Genomic DNA, 26100 nt, shown 5'->3' on the forward strand with positions numbered 1-26100 from the left:
CCTCTCTTCAGCAAACCACTCTCCATGACTTTCCCACTTTCCATGCCTCATCGACCCTACATTTGCCTTCCAGTTATCAAACTATCACCAGCCCTCTGTGTTCAGTACATGTTCATCTCTTTTCTACTAACTTATTCACTCTTCTGCTGATGATTCACTTTACATACTTCAACTCCCTTCCGTTCTTCCTCTGTACTCGTTCAGTTTCTCATAATTAGCATATCTACTCATTGAATTCGGACCTGTTCGGCATTTCAGGGGTGAATCTGATAGTACTAAAAGGCATTATCTCCCTATATATCCCAACAATAAAAATAATTTTCCTTTGTTTAGGTAAAAATCACCACAATTCAGCTCTGTAATAACATAAACATATTGAATATAATTTCTACTCTGTCACGCAAACTCCACCTAACCTAGCGTAGATCTGCTTCCTAAAAGCTGGTAGTGTTGCACAGTTGCCGCAATTACTTTTATTGTGAGCAGCTGTTTCGTATCTACAGGAGTTTTATTAAACCAAGAATAGAATACAGCTCACACGTCTAGGGTGGCTCATCCTCCATCTTTCAGTTAATGTAGACTCAAAAGGCTTTCGTTTCATTGACTTTCCCGACAACACCTCTCTTGCATGCGCCGTCTCTCTCTCTCTCTCTCTCTCTTATATGAGCATAATTTTTGTCATTGTTGTCGTCAACTGTATGCATGTGTTTCCACCCACAAAGGTGGAGTCAGAGGCACGTGTTAAGCCGTGATTCATTCATAATTTCTTTTTTCTTGTATTTTTGTTTTCCACCAAAGATGGCCGTACTTTGGCCGTACCCGCCATGTTGGTCACTATAGGAAAAGAACAAAACAACAGACGTGTGGTGCTCAGATATATTAGAGAGGCAAACATGAAAAGTCTCAGCAGAAATAGCAAGAGAACAAGAGTATAAACATTACATGATTGAGAAAAAGAAAACCTCTTTGAAAAACAAAACTGAACTAACTACACACGAGAAGTTAGACAATATGGGTAAAAATACAATAACCAAAAACCATCTAATGAACAGAGAATCTTAGGAAAGACATATATATATATATATATATATATATATATATATATATATATATATATATATATATATATATATATATTCTTTCTCTCAAACTATTCGCCATTTCCCGCATTAGCGAGGTAGAGTTAAGAACAGAGGAGTGGGCCTTTGAGGGAATACCCTCACCTGGCCCAATTCTCTGTTCCTTCTTTTGGAAAATAAAAAAAAAAAAAAATAATTAAAAAGAATATATATATATATATATATATATATATATATATATATATATATATATATATATATATATATATATATATATATATATGTATATATAAACCTACGAAGTCTAATATGTGTGAACTGTACTTTGAAAGTGAATTGCATCAATGAGAGCCCGAGGGATAACAGTGCAATCCTAATGAGGAGAGAGAGAGAGAGAGAGAGAGAGAGAGAGAGAGAGAGAGAGAGAGAGAGAGAGAGAGAGAGAGAGAGAGAGAGAGAGAGAGAGAGAGAGAGAGAGAGAGAGAGAGAGAGAGAGAGAGAGAGAGAGAGAGAGAGAGAGAGAGAGAGAGAGAGAGAGAGAGAGAGAGAGAGGCAGGAATCAGATAAAATCGATGAGTCACAACTTATGCTAACTAAATATATTAAACATATAATGTCCCAACCACAAACATCATAAAACTAAACGACCTTAAAGATATATCAATAAATGTTGCAGCAATATTGAAGTGTTAAACGATATCCTTACCTGGGAACTATAACTTCTATTGCACTGATTAGTAGGAAAGAGAAGTGTCTTATGAATATAGATACAGCAACAAGGAACCAGCAGACAAAGAACAGTTCTTAGAGACAAATTATTTAATGTATGTGAATTAATTAGCCTTGTAAACCCCAGACCGACAAGAGGGAACAAAATAGATCTTATTTCTTTGGATGACATGACACCGTTTTCAGATACAGAAGTAAGTGATATAATTCTATCACATCAAAATATCATAGAAATAAGAAAAGCGTTTAATGTGATAATTTATGAATATAACTGTGATAGAATAACAAAATACAACATGAAGTTGAGTGACATAAAATTTTACCAATACGAAACAGATATCATGGAAAGGATTTTGAACATAATACGGAAAGAGGTCACAGACAGAAAGAATATAACGTGAAACACTAAGACAAATTAGCAAAGAAAACTGCAAAATGGAAGATTCCAAGGGATAGAAAATATTGGATTAATAAAAGAAGGGCAAGAACAAAAAGGATACCGGGGATAGAGGCAACATACAAGTATAGCGGGGACAGAGAATACATGAAAAACGTATGTAAGAAGAATGAAATCCCATAGAAAAGAACATGAAATAAATGAAAAGAAAGTTGCACAGTACATGGAAAGAAACCCAAATGTTCTATTCACATACATGAACAAAGCAACAAGCAAGATGATAAGAGATGGGAGAAGAGTATAATAAAAGCCACAAAGAGGAAATGTGTAAGATATAACTCAGCTCAAAATGCCAAGAAAAAGTGTGTGATGCCGATAAGCTGTTTAATGAACATGATAAAATACATTTACTGATATTGATATATATATATATATATATATATATATATATATATATATATATATATATATATATATATATTCCTGAGGATTGGCGGAATGCGTGCATAGTGCCATTGTACAAAGGCAAAGGGGATAAGAGTGAGTGCTCAAATTGCAGAGGTATAAGTTTGTTGAGTATTCCTGGTAAATTATATGGGAGGGTATTGATTGAGAGGGTGAAGGCATGTACAGAGCATCAGATTGGGGAAGAGCAGTGTGGTTTCAGAAGTGGTAGAGGATGTGTGGATCAGGTGTTTGCTTTGGTAAACATGTTTACCAAATGGCGTCCTAGCTTCGTCTCTTCGATGTATATCAACTGACTGTTATATTCCTCTCTTGTGTCTCCCCTGATGATGTGATTATTACACGAAAGTGCACTTGGGAACTTTTCGTGTTTCATTTTCCCCGTGGACTCATAGGAATATATATATATATATATATATATATATATATATATATATATATATATATATATATATATATATATATATATATATATATATATATATATATATATATATATCAAAGCCAATAATGAACAAAGAGAAAATTCTGTTCTGAGATCAGATGGAATCCCATCATATTTCCCAAAAAGATAAAGATGTCAGTGGTGAAATTAATGTGTTATTGATAATGCAAAGTTTGGGCCCAGCAAAATCCCCAAAACACAAAGGAGTATTCTATTTCATACCTAAACAATACAGACCAATTACTTTGACTCTGCATGTAATAAAAGAGTTAAAAGGTAAGATATATAAAGGCGGTACAGTGGAACATCCAACGAAGTCCAACATGGCTTTGTATCAGGAAAAAATATGCAAATCTAACAACCATTATCTCATTACCATAACATATGTAAGGTTTAATGAAGCGAAAGAGGGTTGTAACTCTTTATCTTGCAAAAGTATTTGACAAGGTAAATCGCCAAATTTTGACCTACATCCATTAAAGATCCTAACTAATCAGTTCTTGGTAGTTTCAGCTGGATTCCCCCCCCCCCCCCCCCCACACACACACACACACACACACCATTCACTCAGGCCGACTTGGCACAATTAATTTTACGCAAGACGTTCACCACCTCTTCTCTTTTCACCAAAACTCTTCCTATAACTCATTTCACATTCCCCTTCAACCCAAAAACCCCCCACATCTGCCACCCTATCATCAAACATTCAACAATCTCTCACACTACTCACTCCATCTCTACTGCACTTCATTACTACTGTCATTACTTCCACATTGACCTCCTTCACCAGTAATAATATTTCTTCTATTGTTTTTGTAACGTTTGTCCTTTCAAACATTTTCTTACTGACCTTGAAGTTTGCTGATACTGACTCACACCAATTCTCATTTGTCCTCTTTTTCAACCCTTGCACCTTCCTCTTGACCTCCTGCTGGTTTCTTTTTTATATTTTCCAGTCAATCATACTCTTTCCTTGCAAGTAACGCCCATGTGTCTCTATTTTGTCTTTCATTAGCAACTTAGCTTCCTCATGCCACTCAATCAGGGAAGGATACTTGGACGTAACCATCCGAGTGATAGACGCTTGATTGTGTATGTATATTTCAGAACTGATCCATTTGTTTCAGACCTTCGTGTGTTCCAGATTTGTCGTGGTGGATAATACATATACACTAAAGAATATTATGTCTAGTTTCTTACTCTAAGTATCACACGGACGGAGGTCTTTAAGATTGTAGTAGTTCAAAAGTGGCTCTGTGGTCTCATTTAATTTTGCTACATGTAGTGTAGTGTGTTAGGTTATATCTACACTTGTATGATGTTATAGATATCTTCCACAAAAGGTGTAATGGCGATCATGTCCAACAAAGACGCTTTCTCTAAACAAATAAAAGACGAAGTAAGTCCAGCAAGATAGACGTCCTCCGTCACTTGACTCTCCACCACCATGGGTGTTCCGTGTGCAGCACCGGTAGTTTGACACTCTGTCGTGCTCAGGCCTGTGGCACACAGTCTTTTCTGTAAGTCATGACTGTAGTCGGGGAAAGCGGTACAGTTGAGGTAAAGGACCTGCCGCTGGCTGAGCACCTTCTGTGGACCTGGAAATGAAAGTAAAATCATGTTAGCGTTTCTTCTTGTTTTGACCAGCGTTGTCTCAGTAACACTTGACCTGCCCCATCTTACCTCGAGTCCAGGTGGGTAACAAACCCAAGTTTTTGTCAGTTGCAGAGAGGTTATCTAACTTGAAGCCCAGATCAGCAATAGGGTCAAGACTCAGACATATGGGCCACACCACATCTGTAATAATGTAATGGTTGTCAGTTACGGTGAAAAAGATGATAAGCAAACTCCACACCACAGCATCCATACCGCAACACGCCACATTATCCACACCACAGCACATCTGAACAGAAACATCACAGCACCCACACTACAACACCTATATCACAGCATGCCACAGTATCCACTCCACAGCTTTGAGCAGCATCCACATCATTACAACCCACAGCATCTACAGCATAACATCCCACATCATCCGCCAAATAACATCCACACAGCAACACCCACACCACTGAGCGACACCGCATCTACACCACAGAACCCAACAGCATCAGCACCACCGTACCTCAGACTATCCACACCAGATCATCTCAATGTATACACACCACAGCAACCCACATCATCCAAACCACGGCACCCACACAACAGCATCCAACAGCATCCACATCATAGCACCTACGTCTAAGCACCCCAAAGCACTAACAACCCAGCAGCAAAACCACTGAATCCACAACACAGCACCACAAGGCATCTACACCATAGAACTGTACACCATCCACATCACGAAGCCAACATTATAGCATCCAAACCACAACATCCACACCCAACACCATACACACCACAGCACCCCCACCCCAGAACCCCTTAGGATCCACATCTCAGCAGCCATACCAACGTACTCAGCAATAAAGACAACATATCAAACCATATCATCCACAATATAGTAACCCAGAAAATCCACATCAGAGCACACATACCATAGCACCCCAGAACATCCACATCAGAGCATACACATCATAGTACCCCAGAACATCCACATCAGAGCATACACATCATAGTACCCCAGAACATCCACATCAGAGCATACACATCATAGTACCCCAGAACATCCACATCAGAGCATACACATCATAGTACCCCAGAACATCCACATCAGAGCATACACATCATAGCATCCCAGAACATCTACACCAAGGCACACACACCATAGCACCCCAGGCGATCCACATCAGGACACACACACACCATAGCACCCCAGAACATCCACATCAGAGCATACATACCAAAGCACTCCAGAACATCCACATCAGTGCATACACATCATAACACCCCAGAACATCCACATCAAGCACACACACCATATCACCCCAGACAAACCACATCAGGACACACACACCACAGCACCCCAGAATGTCCACATCAGAGCATACACATCATGGCACCCCAAAACATCCCCATCAACACACACACACTACAGCACCCCAGAACATCCATATCAGAGCATACATACCAAAGCACTCCACAAAGTCTACATCAGAGCATACACATCATAGCACCGTAGAGCATCCACATCAGAGCACACACACACCAGAGCACCCCAGAATATCCACGCCAAAGCATATGCATCATAAGACCCCAGAGTATTCACATCAGAGCACACATACCATAGCACCCCAAAACATCTACATCAGAGCATACACATCATAGCAACCCAGAACATCCACATCAGAGCACACATACCATAGTACCCCAAAATATCCACATCAGAGCACACATACCATAGCACCCCAAAACATCCACATCAAAACATACACAAAATAGCAACTCAGAACATCTCCATCAGAGCATACACATCACAGCACCCCAGATCATCCAAATCAGAGCATACACATTATAGCACCCTAGATCATCCAAATGAGAGCATACACATCATAGCACCCTAGAACATCCACACCAGAGCACACACACCATAGCAACCAAAACGTCCACATCAGAGCATATATGCGAATATTCTAGGGTACTATGATGTCATAGTACCCTAGAATATTCGCCTAATTGCATAGCATACCATAGCACCCCAGAACATCCACATCAGAGCACACACATCATAGCACACCAGAACGTCCATATCAGAGCACACACACCATAGCACACCAGAACATTCACTTTTGAGCACACAAACACATATACACACCAGAACATTCATATCAGAGTGCACATACCATAGGACCCTAGAAATCCACGTCAGAGCACATATAATATACCACCCATGAACATCCACATCAGAGCATACACATCATAGCATCCCAGAACACCCACATCAGAGCACACATTCCATAGCACCCTAGAACATCCACATCAGAGCACACATTCCATAGCACCCTAGAACATCCACATCAGAGCAATCATATCATAACACCTCATTAAATGCACACCATGACGCTCATATTACACCACCGAATTGCATCTACACCACAGAACCCAAAGCAGAGCAATCAATCCACAGCAGCCATGCCACAGCGTCTTGCAGCATCCTCACCATTGCACGAAATCCAGAGCTCACCACAACATTTTAATGCACAGCACTCACTCATGGTACATGACAGCACGCATACCAAAACACCCAGCACCATCCTAAATCGAATTCCCACACCACAAAAACCCAGAGCTGCATCCATACAACAGCACACGCAAGGCAGTACTAACAACACAGTATCACACAGCATCCACATCACAGCACCCCACGCATCCACATTAAAGTGTAAGCACGAGAAAACCCACATCAACCAAGCACAGCACCCGACAGCATCACACCAAAGTACCTACAGCCTATCACCGTTATCAAAGCACTAACACCACAGCATCCTACAGCCTTCACTCCACAGCATCCCCACCACAGCAGCCACACCACAAGACTCCTCAATACTTCCATAGCATTCCCAATGGTGGTACAGGTAGGTTCAGGCACTTGATCTCTCTTACTTATGAAGGAAAGGTTGAGGGTATAGAGGGGGGCCTGGAGTGATGACATATGCATTCCACTATAGTGTGAATCTCCAAATGTTTTGAGCTTACACGTGGAATGAAAAGGTGTTTACTTGTGGAGTGAAAGAGAGTTTGCATGTGGAGTGAAAGTGGGTTTACTTGTGGAGTGAAAGAGAGTTTGCATGTGGAGTGAAAGTGAGTTTACATGTGGAGTGAGAGTTTACATGTGGAGTGAAAGTGAGTTTACATGTGAAGTGAAAGTGAGTTTACGTGTAGAGCGAAAGTGAGTTTACATGTGGGGTGAGAGTGAGTTTACATGTAAAGTGAGCTTACATGTGGAGTGGAAATGTGATTACATATGCAGTGAAAGTGAGTTTACATGTGGAGTGAAAGTGAGTTAAATGTAGGGTTAAAGTGAGTTTACATATGTAGTAAAAGTGTTTACATATGGGGTGGGAAAGTGCACGTGGGGTGAATGTGAATTTAAATGTGGAGTAAAAGTGAGATAACATGTGGAGTGAAAGTGAGTTTACATGTGGAGTGAAAGTGGGTTTACCTGTGGAGTGAAAGTGGAAGTTCCTGGCTCCAATCAAAAGAATGTGATGTGGACAAGTTGTTGACTGTGAAGAAGTGCAGCTTACCAGAGGGAAGTACAGTTTTTATGTTCAATGTATAGACGGAACACAGTAGCAGCTGGAGATGTTATTACCAGTCACACAGTAGGATAATTTCATCTTGTAATAATCGCCATTAGTATTACTTTAGGGGATGATTTAAGACCTTTACGACTACCTAACCAAAACTGAATTGTATAGATTTAGTTACAGGGATGTATTACAACCGGTCAGTGTAAACAAGATCGGCGAAGTAAGACTTGATATAAAGCCACATGAGAACGCCAGAAACAAAATATTTAGGGATGACGTAGTAACTTGTGAACGAGCAAGATGAGAGAATAACGTAACTAGAGCAGTTCAGGAACCACGAAGGGAACCATTAGACTGGAGAGGGACGCACGGGAGGGTGATACCAAATCATAGAAGATAAATCCAGTAAAAAGGATGAGGTCTGATGTGTCTTGCGTCTCTGTACCTACCAAAGGCGGTGTTTTCAGAGCATAATTTGTTGACGATATTGGTCAAGAAATTGCAGGAGCATTATCCGGAGGATTTCCAATATAGGAATGGATATACATGAGCATTGATGAAGTGACATTAAAAGCTGTTCAGATAGAATACAAAAGGACAGAGGCATACACAGAGACTGATCACAACAGAGGCCAAGCAAGTTGAGGGTTAATACGACAGAAGATCAGCAAAATGTTCAGAGTGAAGGCAAGGAACATGAACCCGAAGTCGCATATACTGAGCGAAGAGATTGGAAAACTAATATGCACTATGAGGCGATCAAGGAAATATGTAGGCTAGTTGATGGAATGTTTAGAAGAGTACTGAAGCACAGCTTGCCACGCTACCACACTGAGGTGAAGAGTGGGTGACATTAGGATGATGATATAGATGAGTAAAGCTCATTGACGTAAATCACTGATCATCTTGGGAAGGTCATACACCACATAAGGAACTAAGGGAATAGAAGGAGGAAATGCACATTAGAAGATTGCTGGTGGACATAGGAGTGCCAGAAGAAACCTCTGTGATATAGGTAAGGAGAAGAACAGGAAGTTATAAGCAAGACCAGTTATGGTTAACTTGAAGTCATCAAGCCAGGAAGTACTTAGAAAAACTGAGAATCTTAAAAGCATGTAGTGTGTTAGATCTAAGGAAGAAAAGGAGAAAAGGAAAAGGTAGTCAGAAGACAAAAGACACAGCAGCCCTGCCGGACTGGAGCTAGGATAGAGGTAGGAGAGGAGTGTTAGCAGATGGTAATGTCAGAGTAATATATTCAAATGCTGATACGTTAAAAACTGGAATTCAAGGATTATATAAATGAGTGCGCCTGAGTTGGAGACGTGGAAGCTAAACTTACAAGCTTTCATCTGTTCTGCCCAGAGGGGTATATGATACCAATACAGGAATGAGACGGTGAAGAAGGGGAAGGATTAGCCTGACGTTTCAAGAAATAGTAGAGAATGTCCCATTCAAACAATACATGATGGAGCTACAATTGTAGGGATAATTACATTCTGGTTTTATTAGTATATAATCCTCTAAATACTTGCAACAAACCGGATCAGGTGCACAATGATGACAGTGAAGGAACATCAGGATGGTATATGAAGAAGTGAAACACTCACTTCTTGGAGGTGGTACATTACTGATGATGTGGGATTTCAATTAAGAAAGAGACCGGGAGAAAATTGGATACACATGGTGATGTGAGCCTCTGTAATGTACGGGGAAGGTGTTCACTTGGGTCCCATCTCTTATACTGTACGGGGAGCGAGTTTTACACTGGTGGAGTCCCATATCTTGTAATGTACACGGAAGGGAGTTCTACACTTGTGGGGCCCCATCTCTTGTACTGTACGGAGAGGTAGGTGTGCACCTGTGGGGCTCCATCTCTTGTACTATAAGGGTCGGGAGTTGCACACATGCGGTCCCATCTCTTTTACTGTACGGGAAGGGTGTTTTACACCTGTGGGGCCCCATCTCTTGTATTTTACGGGAGGAAGGTGTGCACTTGTGGGGTCCCATCCCTTGTATTGTACGGGGAGGGAGGTGTGTACTTATGAATCCCCATCTCTTGAACAATTTCTACTGCCATGCAACTACTTTATTTTGTGTGGTGTCTGCACTAACCCTATCCTAACTTATCATGATATGTTTATTCTCTAATCTTCTTAATTTCGTTCTATATCGTCTGATTTTTCTGTTCTTTCTTCTTTCTAAGAACTTTTCACTCTCCACGTCTTCGATCTGTTTTAAGAACTTTAGGTTGTGATCAGGTCACTGCTTATTCTTCGCTCTTCCAAAGTGGGCAAATAGAAAGCCTTTAGCCCTTCCCTTTACCTTACTTGTCTTAATTCTGATTACATCTTTGATGTTTTTCGAATTCCTCTGTTGGCTATTTGCGCTTCTTTAGATTCAGCGACCGAACTTAGAAGGCATATTCTAGTTAAGGCCTTATGTAGGATATATATATATATATATATATATATATATATATATATATATATATATATATATATATATATATATATATATATATATATATTTTTTTTTTTTTTTTTTTTTTTCACTTTGTCGCTGTCTCCCGCGTTAGCAAGGTAGCGCAAGGAAACAGACGAAAGAATGGCCCAACCCACCCACATACACATGTATATACATACACGTCCACAAACGCACATATACATACCTATACATTGCAACATATACATATATATACATATACAGATATATACATATATACAAATGTACATTATTCATACTTGTTGCCTTTATTTATTCTCGTCGCCAACCCGTCACACATTAAATGACAACCCCCTCCCCCCCATTGCGCGCGACGTAGCGCTAGGAAAAGACAACAAAGGCCACATTCGTTCACACTCAGTCTCTAGCTGTCATGTATAATGCACCGAAACCACAGCTCCCTTTCCCCACCCAGGCCACACAAAACACTTCACTTCCTCTAGTTTTTCTCCATTCAAACTTACCTCCCAGTTGACTTGACCCTCAACCCTACTGTACCTAATAACCTTGCTCTTATTCATATTTACTCCCAGCTTCCCCCATTTCACACACTTTACCGAACTCAGTCACCAGCTTCTGCATTTTCTCACCCGAATCAGCCACCAGCGCTGTATCATCAGCGAACAACAACTGACTCACTTCCCAAGCTCTCTCATACACAACAGACTTCATACTTGCCCCTTTCTCCAAAACTCTTGCATTCACCTCCCTAACAACCCCATCCATAAACAAATTAAACAACGAAATTGCACTTGCAAACTTATCGTGTTTCATTTTCCCCGTGGACTTATAGGAATATACTTGATCACGCACAAAATTGTGATCCTTTCCAAATTATATATATATATATATATCATATATATATATATATATATATATATATATTATATTATATATATATATATATATTATATATATTTATGTATTTTTTTTTTTATTTTTGCCGCTGTCTCCCGCGTTTGCGAGGTAGCGCAAGGAAACAGACGAAAGAAATGGCCCAACCCACCCCCATACACATGTATACACATACGTCCACACACGCAAATATACATACCTACACAGCTTTTCATGGTTTACCCCAGACGCTTCACATGCCCTGATTCAATCCACTGACAGCACGTCAACCCCGGTATACCACATCGATCCAATTCACTCTATTCCTTGCCCTCCTTTCACCCTCCTGCATGTTCAGGCCCGATCACACAAAATCTTTTTCACTCCATCTTTCCACCTCCAATTTGGTCTCCCTCTTCTCCTCGTTCCCTCCACCTCCGACACATATATCCTCTTGGTCAATCTTTCCTCACTCATTCTCTCCATGTGCCCAAACCATTTCAAAACACCCTCTTCTGCTCTCTCAACCACGCTCTTTTTATTTCCACACATCTCTCTTACCCTTACGTTACTTACTCGATCAAACCACCTCACACCACACATTGTCCTCAAACATCTCATTTCCAGCACATCCATCCTCCTGCGCACAACTCTATCCATAGCCCACGCCTCGCAACCATACAACATTGTTGGAACCACTATTCCTTCAAACATACCCATTTTTGCTTTCCGAGATAATGTTCTCGACTTCCACACATTCTTCAAGGCTCCCAGAATTTTCGCCCCCTCCCCCACCCTATGATCCACTTCCGCTTCCATGGTTCCATCCGCTGCCAGATCCACTCCCAGATATCTAAAACACTTCACTTCCTCCAGTTTTTCTCCATTCAAACTCACCTCCCAATTGACTTGACCCTCAACCCTACTGTACCTAATAACCTTGCTCTTATTCACATTTACTCTTAACTTTCTTCTTCACACACTTTACCAAACTCAGTCACCAGCTTCTGCAGTTTCTCACATGAATCAGCCACCAGCGCTGTATCATCAGCGAACAACAACTGACTCACTTCCCAAGCTCTCTCATCCCCAACAGACTTCATACTTGCCCCTCTTTCCAGAACTCTTGCATTTACCTCCTAACAACCCCATCCATAAACAAATTAAACAACCATGGAGACATCACACACCCCTGCCGCAAACCTACATTCACTGAGAACCAATCACTTTCCTCTCTTCCTACACGTACACATGCCTTACATCCTCGATAAAAACTTTTCACTGCTTCTAACAACTTGCCTCCCACACCATATATTCTTAATACCTTCCACAGAGCATCTCTATCAACTCTATCATATGCCTTCTCCAGATCCATAAATGCTACATACAAATCCATTTGCTTTTCTAAGTATTTCTCACATACATTCTTCAAAGCAAACACCTGATCCACACATCCTCTACCACTTCTGAAACCACACTGCTCTTCCCCAATCTGATGCTCTGTACATGCCTTCACCCTCTCAATCAATACCCTCCCATATAATTTACCAGGAATACTCAACAAACTTATACCTCTGTAATTTGAGCACTCACTCTTATCCCCTTTGCCTTTGTACAATGGCACTATGCACGCATTCCGCCAATCCTCAGGCACCTCACCATGAGTCATACATACATTAAATAACCTTACCAACCAGTCAACAATACAGTCACCCCCTTTCTTAATAAATTCCACTGCAATACCATCCAAACCTGCTGCCTTGCCGGCTTTCATCTTCCGCAAAGCTTTTACTACCTCTTCTCTGTTTACCAAATCATTTTCCCTAACCCTCTCACTTTGCACACCACCTCGACCAAAACACCCTATATCTGCCACTCTGTCATCAAACACATTCAACAAACCTTCAAAATACTCACTCCATCTCCTTCTCACATCACCACTACTTGTTATCACCTCCCCATTTGGGCCCTTCACTGAAGTTCCCATTTGCTCCTTGTCTTACGCACTTTATTTACCTCCTTCCAGAAAATCTTTTTATTCTCCCTAAAATTTAATGATACTCTCTCACCCAACTCTCATTTGCCCTCTTTTTCACCTCTGCACCTTTCTCTTGACCTCCTGTCTCTTTCTTTTATACATCTCCCACTCAATTGCATTTTTTCCCTGCAAAAATCTTCCAAATGCCTCTCTCTTCTCTTTCACTAATAATCTTACTTCTTCATCCCACCACTCACTACCCTTTCTAATCAACCCACCTCCCACTCTTCTCATGCCACAAGCATATATAAGTATATATAATATATATATATATATATATATATATATATATATATATAATATATATATATATATATATATATATATATATATAATATATATATACGCGAACAAAGTGCATCGGAACGCGCACCCTCATAAAACATACAAACCTCCAACAGCCAGAATCGAACCCGGGACCCTTGTGCAACAGGCGGGAATGCTACCGCTAGGCTATGGGCATGGCTAATAGGAAATAACTATTCGAATACTATGTACTCGAATACCCTTCGTCTCACATTGGTGCGCGTTCTTATGCACTTTGTTCGTTTTTCATATACCTCCGTGTTGTAAAGTTAGGTTCGGTAAAATGCTATATGCTGGCTATGTGCGCCTGTTGGGAAATGACCGGGGTAGACCCCGTTGCTCACCAACGTGAGACGAAGGGTATTCGAGTACATAGTATTCGAATAGTTATTTCCTAGTAGCTAGGGCCATATCCTAGCGGTAGCATTCCCGCCTGTGGCACAGGGGTCCCCGGGGCCGATCCTGGCTGTTGGAGGTTTGTAAAGTGATATATATATATATATATATATATATATATTATATATATATATATATATATATATATATATATATATATATTTATTTATTTATTTTGCTTTGTCGCTGTCTCCGCGTTTGCGAGGTAGCGCAAGGAAACAGACGAAAGAAATGGCCCAACCCACCCCCATACACAATGTATATACACACACACGTCCAAAACACGCAAATATACATACCTATACATCTCAATGTACACATATATATACATACACAGACACATACATATATACCCATGCATACAATTCACACTGTCTGCCCCATTCACTCCCATCGCCACCTCGCCACACATGGAATACCATCCCCCCCCCCCTCATGTGGCGAGGTAGCACTAGGAAAAGACAACAAAGGCCCCATTCGTTCACACTCAGTCTCTAGCTGCCACGCAATAATGCCCGAAACCACAGCTCCCTTTCCACATCCAGGCCCCACACAACTTTCCATGGTTTACCGAGACGCTTCACATGCCCTGATTCAATCCACTGACAGCACGTCAACCCCGGTATACCACATCGATCCAATTCACTCTATTCCTTGCCCTCCTTTCACCCTCCTGCATGTTCAGGCCCCGATCACACAAAATCTTTTTCACTCCATCTTTCCACCTCCAATTTGGTCTCCCTCTTCTCCTCGTTCCCTCCACCTCCGACACATATATCCTCTTGGTCAATCTTTCCTCACTCATTCTCTCCATGTGACCAAACCATTTCAAAACACCCTCTTCTGCTCTCTCAACCACGCTCTTTTTATTTCCACACATCTCTCTTACCCTTACGTTACTTACTCGATCAAACCACCTCACACCACACATTGTCCACAAACATCTCATTTTCAGGACATCCACCCTCCTGCGCACAACTCTATCCATAGCCCACGCCTCGCAACCATACAACATTGTTGGAATCACTATTCCTTCAAACATACCCATTTTTGCTTTCCGAGATAATGTTCTCAACTTCCACACATTCTTCAAGGCTCCCAGGATTTTCGCCCCCTCCCCCACCCTATGATCCACTTCCGCTTCCATGGTTCCATCCGCTGCCAGATCCACTCCCATATATCTAAAACACTTTACTTCCACCAGTTTTTCTCCATTCAAACTTACCTCCCAATTGACTTGACCCTCAACCCTACTGTACCTAATAATTTTGCTCTTATTCACATTTACTCTTAACTTTCTTCTTTCACACACTTTACCAAACTCAGTCACCAGCTTCTGCAGTTTCTCACATGAATCAGCAACCAGGGCTGTATCATCAGCGAACAACAACTGACTCACTTCCCAAGCTCTCTCATCCCCAACAGACTTCATACTTGCCCCTCTTTCCAAAACTCTTGCATTCACCTCCCTAACAACCACATCCATAAACAAATTAAACAACCATGGAGACATCACACACCCCTGCCGCAAACCTACATTCACTGAGAACCAATCACTTTCCTCTCTTCCTACACGTACACATGCCTTACATCCTCGATAAAAACTTTTCACTGCTTCTAACAACTTGCCTCCCACACCATATATTCTTAATACCTTCCACAGAGCATCTCTATCAACTCTATCATATGCCTTCTCCAGATCCATAAATGCTACATACAAATCCATTTGCTTTTCTAAGTATTTCTCACATACATTCTTCAAAGCAAACACCTGATCCACACATCCTCTACCACTTCTGAAACCACACTGCTCTTCCCCAATCTGATGCTCTGTACATGCCTTCACCCTCTCAATCAATACCCTCTCATATAATTTACCAGGAATACTCAACAAACTTATACCTCTGTAATTTGAGCACTCACTCTTATCCCCTTAGCCTTTGTACAATGGCAATATGCACGCATTCCGCCAATACTCAGGCACCTCACCATGAGTCATATATACATTAGATAACCTTACCAACCAGTCAATAATACAGTCACCCCTTTTTTAATAAATTCCACTGCAATACCATCCAAACCTGCTGCCTTGCCGGCTTTCATCTTCCGCAAAGCTTTTACTACCTCTTCTCTGTTTACCAAATCATTTTCCCTAACCCTCTCACTTTGCACACCACCTCGACCAAAACACCCTATATCTGCCACTCTATCATCAAACACATTCAACAAACCTTCAAAATATTCACTCCATCTCCTTCTCACATCACCACTACTTGTTATCACCTCCCCATTTGGGCCCTTCACTGAAGTTCCCATTTGCTCCCTTGTCTTACGCACTTTATTTACCTCCTTCCAGAAAATCTTTTTATTCTCCCTAAAATTTAATGATACTCTCTCACCCCAACTCTCATTTGCCCTCTTTTTCACCTCTTGCACCTTTCTCTTGACCTCCTGTCTCTTTCTTTTATACATCTCCCACTCAATTGCATTTTTTCCCTGCAAAAATCTTCCAAATGCCTCTCTCTTCTCTTTCACTAATATTCTTACTTCTTCATCCCACCACTCACTACCCTTTCTAATCAACCCACCTCCCACTCTTCTCATGCCACAAGCATATATATATATATATATATATATATATATATATATATATATATATATATATATATATATATATATATATATATATATATATATATATACGCGAACAAAGTGCATCGGAACGCGCACCCTCATAAAACATACAAACCTCCAACAGCCAGAATCGAACCCGGGACCCTTGTGCAACAGGCGGGAATGCTACCGCTAGGCTATGGGCATGGCTAATAGGAAATAACTATTCGAATACTATGTACTCGAATACCCTTCGTCTCACATTGGTGCGCGTTCTTATGCACTTTGTTCGTATTCATATACCTCCGTGTTGTAAAGTTAGGTTCGGTAAAATGCTATATGCTGGCTATGTGCGCCTGTTGGGAAATGACCGGTGTAGACCCCGTTGCTCACCAACGTGAGACGAAGGGTATTCGAGTACATAGTATTCGAATAGTTATTTCCTAGTAGCTAGGGCCATATCCTAGCGGTAGCATTCCCGCCTGTGGCACAGGGGTCCCGGGTCCGATCCTGGCTGTTGGAGGTTTGTATGTGATATATATATATATATATATATATATATATATATATATATATATATATATATATATATATATATATATATATATATATTTATTTATTTATTTTGCTATGTCGCTGTCTCCCGCGTTTGCGAGGTAGCGCAAGGAAACAGACGAAAGAAATGGCCCAACCCACCCCCATACACAATGTATATACACACACACGTCCACACACGCAAATATACATACCTATACATCTCAATGTACACATATATATACATACACAGACACATACATATATACCCATGCATACAATTCACACTGTCTGCCCCCATTCACTCCCATCGCCACCTCGCCACACATGGAATACCATCCCCCTCCCCCCTCATGTGTGCGAGGTAGCACTAGGAAAAGACAACAAAGGCCCCATTCGTTCACACTCAGTCTCTAGCTGCCACGCAATAATGCCCGAAACCACAGCTCCCTTTCCACATCCAGGCCCCACACAACTTTCCATGGTTTACCCGAGACGCTTCACATGCCCTGATTCAATCCACTGAAAACACGTCAACCCCGGTATACCACATCGATGCAATTTACTCTATTCCTTGCCCTCCTTTCACCCTCCTGCATGCTCAGGCCCCGATCACACAAAATCTTTTTCACTCCATCTTTCCACCTCCAATTTGGTCTCCCACTTCTCCTCGTTCCCTCCACCTCTGACACATATATCCTCTTGGTCAATCTTTCCTCACTCATTCTTTCCATGTGCCCAAAACATTTCAAAACACCCTCTTCTGCTCTCTCAACCACTTTCTTTTTATTTCCACACATCTCTCTTACCCTTACATTACTTACTCGATCAAACCACCTCACACCACACATTGTCCTCAAACATCTCATTTCCAGCACATCCACCCTCCTGCGCACAACTCTATCCATAGCCCACTCCTCGCAACCATACAACATTGTTGGAACCACTATTCCTTCAAACATAGCCGTTTTTGCTTTCCGAGATAATGTTCTCGACTTCCACACATTCTTCAAGGCTCCCAGGATTTTCGCCCCCTCCCCCACCCTATGATTCACGCTTCCATGGTTCCATCCGCTGCCAGATCCACTCCCAGATATCTAAAACACTTTACTTCCTCCAGTTTTTCTCCATTCAAACTAACCTCCCAATTGACTTGACCCTCAACCCTACGGTACTTAATAACCTTGCTGTTATTCACATTTACTCTTAACTTTCTTCTTTCACACACTTTACCAAACTCAGTCACCAGTTTCTGCAGTTTCTCACATGAATCAGCCACCAGCGCTGTATCATCAGCGAACAACAACTGACTCACTTCCCAAGCTCTCTCATCCACAACAGACTTCATACTTGCCCCTCTTTCCAAAACTCTTGCATTCACCTCCCTAACAACCACATCCATAAACAAATTAAACAACCATGGAGACATCACACACCCCTGCCGCAAACCTACATTCACTGAGAACCAATCACTTTCCTCTCTTCCTACACGTACACATACCTTACATCCTTGATAAAAACTTTTCACTGCTTCTAACAACTTGCCTCCCACACCATATATTCTTAATACCTTCCACAGAGCATCTCTATCAACTCTATCATATGCCTTCTCCAGATCCATAAATGCTACATACAAATCCATTTGCTTTTCTAAGTATTTCTCACATACATTCTTCAAAGCAAACACCTGATCCACACATCCGCTACCACTTCTGAAACCACACTGCTCTTCCCCAATCTGATGCTCTGTACATGCCTTCACCCTCTCAATCAATACCCTCCCATATAATTTACCAGGAATACTCAACAAACTTATACCTCTGTAATTTGAGCACTCACTCTTATCCCATTTGCCTTTGTACAATGGCACTATGCACGCATTCCGCCAATCCTCAGGCACCTCACCATGAGTCATATATACATTAAATAACCTTACCAACCAGTCAACAATACAGTCACCCCCTTTTTTAATAAATTCCACTGCAATACCATCCAAACCTGCTGCCTTGCCGGCTTTCATCTTCCGCAAAGCTTTTACTACCTCTTCTCTGTTTACCAAATCATTTTCCCTAACCCTCTCACTTTGCACACCACCTCGACCAAAACACCCTATATCTGCCACTTTGTCATTAAACACATTCAACAAACCTTCAAAATACTCACTCCATCTCCTTCTCACATCACCACTACTTGTTATCACCTCCCCATTTGCGCCCTTCACTGAAGTTCCCATTTGCTCCCTTGTCTTACGCACTTTATTTACCTCCTTCCAGAACATCTTTTTATTCTCCCTAAAATTTAATGATACTCTCTCACCCCAACTCTCATTTGCCCTCTTTTTCATATATATATATATATATATATATATATATATATATATATATATATATATATATATATATATATATATATATATATATATATATATATATATACATATATATACATACATTATATAACCTTACCAACCAGTCAACAATACAGTCACCCCCTTTTTTAATAAATTCCACTGCAATACCATCCAAACCTGCTGCCTTGCCGGCTTTCATCTTCCGCAAAGCTTTTACTACCTCTTCTCTGTTTACCATATCATTTTCCCTAACCCTCTCACTTTGCACACCACCTCAACCAAAACACCCTATTTCTGCCACTCTATCATCAAACACATTCAACAAACCATAAAAATACTCACTCCATGTACATAATAATAATAATAATAATAATAATAATAATAATAATAATAATGATGATGATAATGATAATAATAACAATAATAACAATGATAATAATAATAATAATAATGATAATAATAATAATAATAATAATAATAATAATAATAATAATAATAATAATAATAATAATGATAATAATAATAATAATAATAATAATAATAATAATAATAATAATAATAATAATAATGATAATAATAATGATAATGGTGATGATAATGATAATACTAATAATAATAACGATGATGATAATAATAATAATAATAATAATAATAATAATAATAATAATAATAATATCTTATTTTTTTTTATTATACTTTGTCGCTGTCTCCCGCGTTTGCGAGGTAGCGCAAGGAAACAGACGAAAGAAATGGCCCAACCCCCCCCCATACACATGTATATACATACGTCCACACACGCAAATATACATACCTACACAGCTTTCTATGGTTTACCCCAGACGCTTCACATGCCTTGATTCAATCCACTGACAGCACGTCAACCCCGGTATACCACATCGCTCCAATTCATTCTATTCCTTGCCCTCCTTTCACCCTCCTGCATGTTCGGAAAGCAAAAATGGGTATGTTTGAAGGAATAGTGGTTCCAACAATGTTGTATGGTTGCGAGGCGTGGGCTATGGATAGAGTGGTGCGCAGGAGGATGGATGTGCTGGAAATGAGATGTTTGAGGACAATGTGTGGTGTGAGGTGGTTTGATCGAGTAAGTAACGTAAGGGTAAGAGAGATGTGTGGAAATAAAAAGAGCGTGGTTGAGAGAGCAGAAGAGGGTGTTTTGAAATGGTTTGGGCACATGGAGAGAATGAGTGAGGAAAGATTGACCAAGAGGATATATGTGTCGAAGGTGGAGGGAACGAGGAGAAGAGGGAGACCAAATTGGAGGTGGAAAGATGGAGTGAAAAAGATTTTGTGTGATCGGGGCCTGAACATGCAGGAGGGTGAAAGGAGGGCAAGGAATAGAGTGAATTGGAGCGATGTGGTATACCGAGGTTGACGTGCTGTCAGTGGATTGAATCAGGGCATGTGAAGCGTCTGGGGTAAACCATGGAAAGCTGTGTAGGTATGTATATTTGCGTGTGTGGACGTATGTATATACATGTGTATGGGGGTAGGTTGGGCCATTTCTTTCGTCTGTTTCCTTGCGCTACCTCGCAAACGCGGGAGACAGCGGCAAAAAAAAAAAAAAAAAAAAAAAAAAAATAATAATAATAATAATGATAATAATGATAATAGCAATAGTAATAATAATAACAGTGATAAAAGTACTACTACTAATAATAATGATAATAATAATAATAATAATAATAATAATAATAATAATAATAATAATAATGATAATAATAAAAATAATAATATTAATGATAACAATAATAATGATAATAATAATAATAATAATAATAATAATAATAATAATAATAATAATAACGATAATGATAATAACAATGATTCCATACTATTCGCCATTTCCCGCATTAGCGAGGTAGCGTTAAGAACAGAGGACTGGGCCTTTGAGGGAATATCCTCACATGGCCCCCTTCTCTGTTCCTTCTTTTGGAAAAAAAAATAATAATAAAATGATAAAAGTAATAATAATAATAATAATAATAATAATAATAATAATAATAATAATAGTAATAATAATGATGATAATAATAATAACAATAATGTCCAATACGCCAACGTTTACATAATGTTTCCCCTTCATGTTGGAGCAGGTGAAGTTCAAGTTCTACTTACTGGGTTTGAGGACAGCCTTCTCTTTTAAAAGAATTATGACAAGGCCGTCAGTTTTACTCCAGGAAATAGGCAATATAGATGTAGCAATAGATATCTTCTGAATATCACTGGCGTCTTCCGAGAACAGACCAAGGATCGCATGATATCTGTAATAGTAAAGCTTATCAAATATCTGTGATAGTATACCTCATATTATCAAATATCTGTAACAGTATACCTTATTTCATCAAATATTTGTGATGATATACCTTGTATTATCAATTATCTGTAATGATATACCTTATATTATCAAATATCTGTAATAGTATACCTTTTGATATCAAATGTCTGTAGTAATATACCTTATATTATCAAATATCTGTAAAGATATACCTTATATTAACAAATATCTGTAATGATATACCTTATATTATCAAATATCTGAGATAATATACCTTATCAAATATCTGTGATAATATACCTTATCAAATATCTGTAATGATATACATTATAGTATCAAATATCTGTGATAATATACCTTACATTATCAAATAACTGTAATAACATACTTATATTTTCAAATATCTATAACAATATACCTTATTTTATCAAATATATGTAATAATATACCTTATATTATCTAATATCTGTAATAATATACCTTATATTATCAAACATCTGTAATGATATACCATATATTATCAAATATCTGTGATAATATACCTTACATTATCAAATATCTTTGATAATATTACTATATTATCAAATATCTGTAACAATATTCCATATATTATCAAATATCTGAAATAATGGACTTTATATTACGAAACATCTGATAATATACATCATAATATCAAGTATCTGTAAGAAAATACCTTATATTATCAAATATCTGTAATAATATACGTACATTATCTAATATCTGTAATAATATTCCTTGTATTATCAAATGTCTGTGATAGTACACCTTTGCTAGTTTTTGGAACATTAGTCACATGGAACATTCATGTTTACTAGATTATGGAACATGAGTGACAACATAGAACACTCATGTTTGATAGATTATGGAACATTAGTTACATCAAGGGACACTCATGTTTGCTAGATTGTGAAATATTCGGGTTAGTTACAATAAGGGACAATCATGTTTGCTAGATCATGAAACGTTTGTTGCACCACAGGACACTAATATTTGCAAGATTATGGAACAACCAGATTAGTTACAACATGGAACACTCATGTTTGCTAAATTATGAAAGAGTGGTTACGGCATATGACACTCATGTTTGCTATATCATGGAACATTAGTTACAACATGGAACACTCATGTTTGCTAGATTATGGAACATTAGTTACACCATGGAACACTCATGTTTACTAGACTATGGAACATTAGTAACAACATGGAACACTCATGTTTGCAAGATTATGGAAAACTTGTGTTTTACAGATTCAGGAACATTAGTTACATCATGGGACACTCATGTTCGCTAGATTTTGGAGCATCCCTATTAGTTACAACATGGGACAATCATGTTTGCAACATTATGGAACATTAGTTATAATATTAGACACTCATGTTTGATAGATTATGGAACAATCGGATTAGTTACAACATGGAACATTCATGTTTGCCAGATTATGGAACATTACTTACATGTGACACGTATGTTTCCTGGATTATGGAACCTTAGTTACAAGGAACACTCATGTTTGCTAGATTATGGAAAATAAGTTACAACATGGGACAATCATGTTCGCTAGATTATGGAACATCCGGATCAGTTACAACATGGGGCAATCATGGTCGCTAGATTATGGAACATTAGTTACATCATGGAACACTCATGTTTACTATATTTAGGAACATTAGTTACAACATGGAACACTCATGTTTGCTAGATTGTGGAACATTAATTACAACATGGGATACTCGTTTTCGCTAGATCATGGAACATCCGGTTTAGTTGCAACATGGGACGCTCATGTTTGGTAGATTATGGAACATTCATGTTTGGTAGATTATGGAACATTAGTTACAACATGAAACATTCATGATCGCTAGATTTTGGAACATTAGTTACAACATGTCACACGCATGCTTGCTAGATTATAGAACATTAGTTACAACAAGGAACACTCATGTTTGCTAGATTATGGAACATTAATTACAACAAGGAACACTCATATTTGCTAGATTATGGAACATTAGTTAAACATGGGACAATCATGTTTGCTAGATTATGGAACATCAGGATTAGTTGCAACATGGGGCAATCATGGTTGCTAGATTATGGAACATTAAGTACAACATAGGACACTCATGTTTGCTAGATTATGAAACATCGAGATTAGTTACAACGTGGAACGGTCATGTTTGCTAGACCAAGGAACATTAGTTGCAACATGGGACACCCATGTTGGCTAGATGATGGAACATTAGTTAAAACATGGGACACTCATGTTTGCTAGGTCATGGAACATTAGTTAGAACATGAAACACTCATGCTTGCTAGATTATAGAGCATTAGATTCAACATGGAACACTCATGTTTGTTACGTTATGGAACACTTGTGTTTGATAGATTCAGGAACATTAATTAAATCATGGGACACTCATGTTCGCAGGATTTTGGAACATCCCTATCACTTAAAACATGGGACAATCATGTTTGCAACATTAAGGAACATTAGTTATAACGTTGGACACTCATGTTTGCTAGATTATGAAACAATCGTATTAGTTACATGTAACACTCATGTTTGCTAGATTATGGAACATTAGATACATGGAACTCTCATGTTTGCTAGATTATGGAACATTAGTTAAAACATGGGACATTCACGTTCGCTAGATTATGGAACATTTAGATTAAATACAACATGGAACACTCATGTTTACTGGATTATGGAACATTAGTTACAACATGTGACAAGCATGTTTGCTAGATTATGGAACATTAGTTACAACAAGGAACACTCATGTTTGCTAGATTATAGAGCATCAGATACAACATGGAACACATGTTTGGTAGATTAAGGAACATTAGTTACAACATGGGACAATCATGTTAATTATATTATGGAACATCTGGATTTGTTACAACATGGGGCAATCATGGTTGCTAGAATATGGAACATTAGGGACAACATAGGACACTCATGTGTTAAATTATGGAACATTTGTTTAAGCATGGAACACTCATATTTGCTAGATCATGGAACATAAGTTACAACATGAGACATGTTTGCTAGATTATGGTATATCAGTTATAACATGGAACACTAGTGTTTTCTAGATTATGGAATATTAGTTACAACTTTTGACATTCATGTTGGCTAGATTATGGAACATTAGTTACACCATGGACACTCTTGATTGCTAGCTTATGGGACATTAGGTACAACATGAAACAATCATGTTTGCTAGATCATGGAACATTAGTTACAACATGGAACACTCATCTTAGCTAGATCAGTGAAGATTATTTACAACATGGGACACTCATGTTTTCTAGATTATGGTATATTAGTTACAACATGGAACACTCATGTTTGCTAGATTATAGAGCATTAGTTACAACATGGGACACTCATGTTTGCTAGATTATGGAACATTAATTTCAGCATGGAAGACTTATGTTTGCTAGATTATGGAATATTACTTTCAACATTGGACACTCATTTTTGCTAGATTATGGAACATTAGTTTCAACATGGAATCTCATATTTGTTAGATTATGAAACATTAGTTACATTAAACACTAATGTTTGCTAGATTATGGAACATTAGTTACAACATTGAACTCTTTGCTAGATTATGGAATATCAGGTACAACATAGGACACTCATATTTTCCAGGTTATGGAACATTAGTTACAAGGTGGAACACTTTAGCTTGCCATATTATGGAATATTAGTTATAACATGGAATATTCATGTTTGCTAGATTATAGAGCATAGTTACAATATGGGACACTCATGTTTGTTAGATTATGGAACATTTGTTTTAGCATGGAACAATCATATTTGCTAGATCATGGAACATTAATTACAACATGGGACACTCATGTTTGTTAGATTATGGTATATTAGTTATAACATG

At 38.9% G+C, this 26100-nt stretch overlaps 1 protein-coding gene across 1 annotated transcript in view; it reads right to left on the reverse strand.

Moving 5' to 3' along the window:
• Window positions 1-862: 862 nt before the first annotated feature.
• LOC139753341 (uncharacterized) overlaps window positions 863-26100 on the reverse strand; it is a 397831-nt gene continuing 372593 nt past the window's right edge. The window contains exons 7-9 of the mRNA XM_071669697.1: window positions 22017-22162; window positions 4799-4912; window positions 863-4713 (exon numbers count right to left, since the gene is read on the reverse strand). Coding sequence (XP_071525798.1) covers window positions 4421-4713; window positions 4799-4912; window positions 22017-22162 — 553 coding nt within the window. The 3' untranslated portion in view covers window positions 863-4420. The remainder of the gene's footprint in view (window positions 4714-4798; window positions 4913-22016; window positions 22163-26100) is intronic.

The sequence above is a fragment of the Panulirus ornatus genome, chromosome 14 (assembly GCF_036320965.1).
Source record: "Panulirus ornatus isolate Po-2019 chromosome 14, ASM3632096v1, whole genome shotgun sequence".
Classification (NCBI taxonomy): Eukaryota; Metazoa; Arthropoda; class Malacostraca; order Decapoda; family Palinuridae; genus Panulirus; species Panulirus ornatus.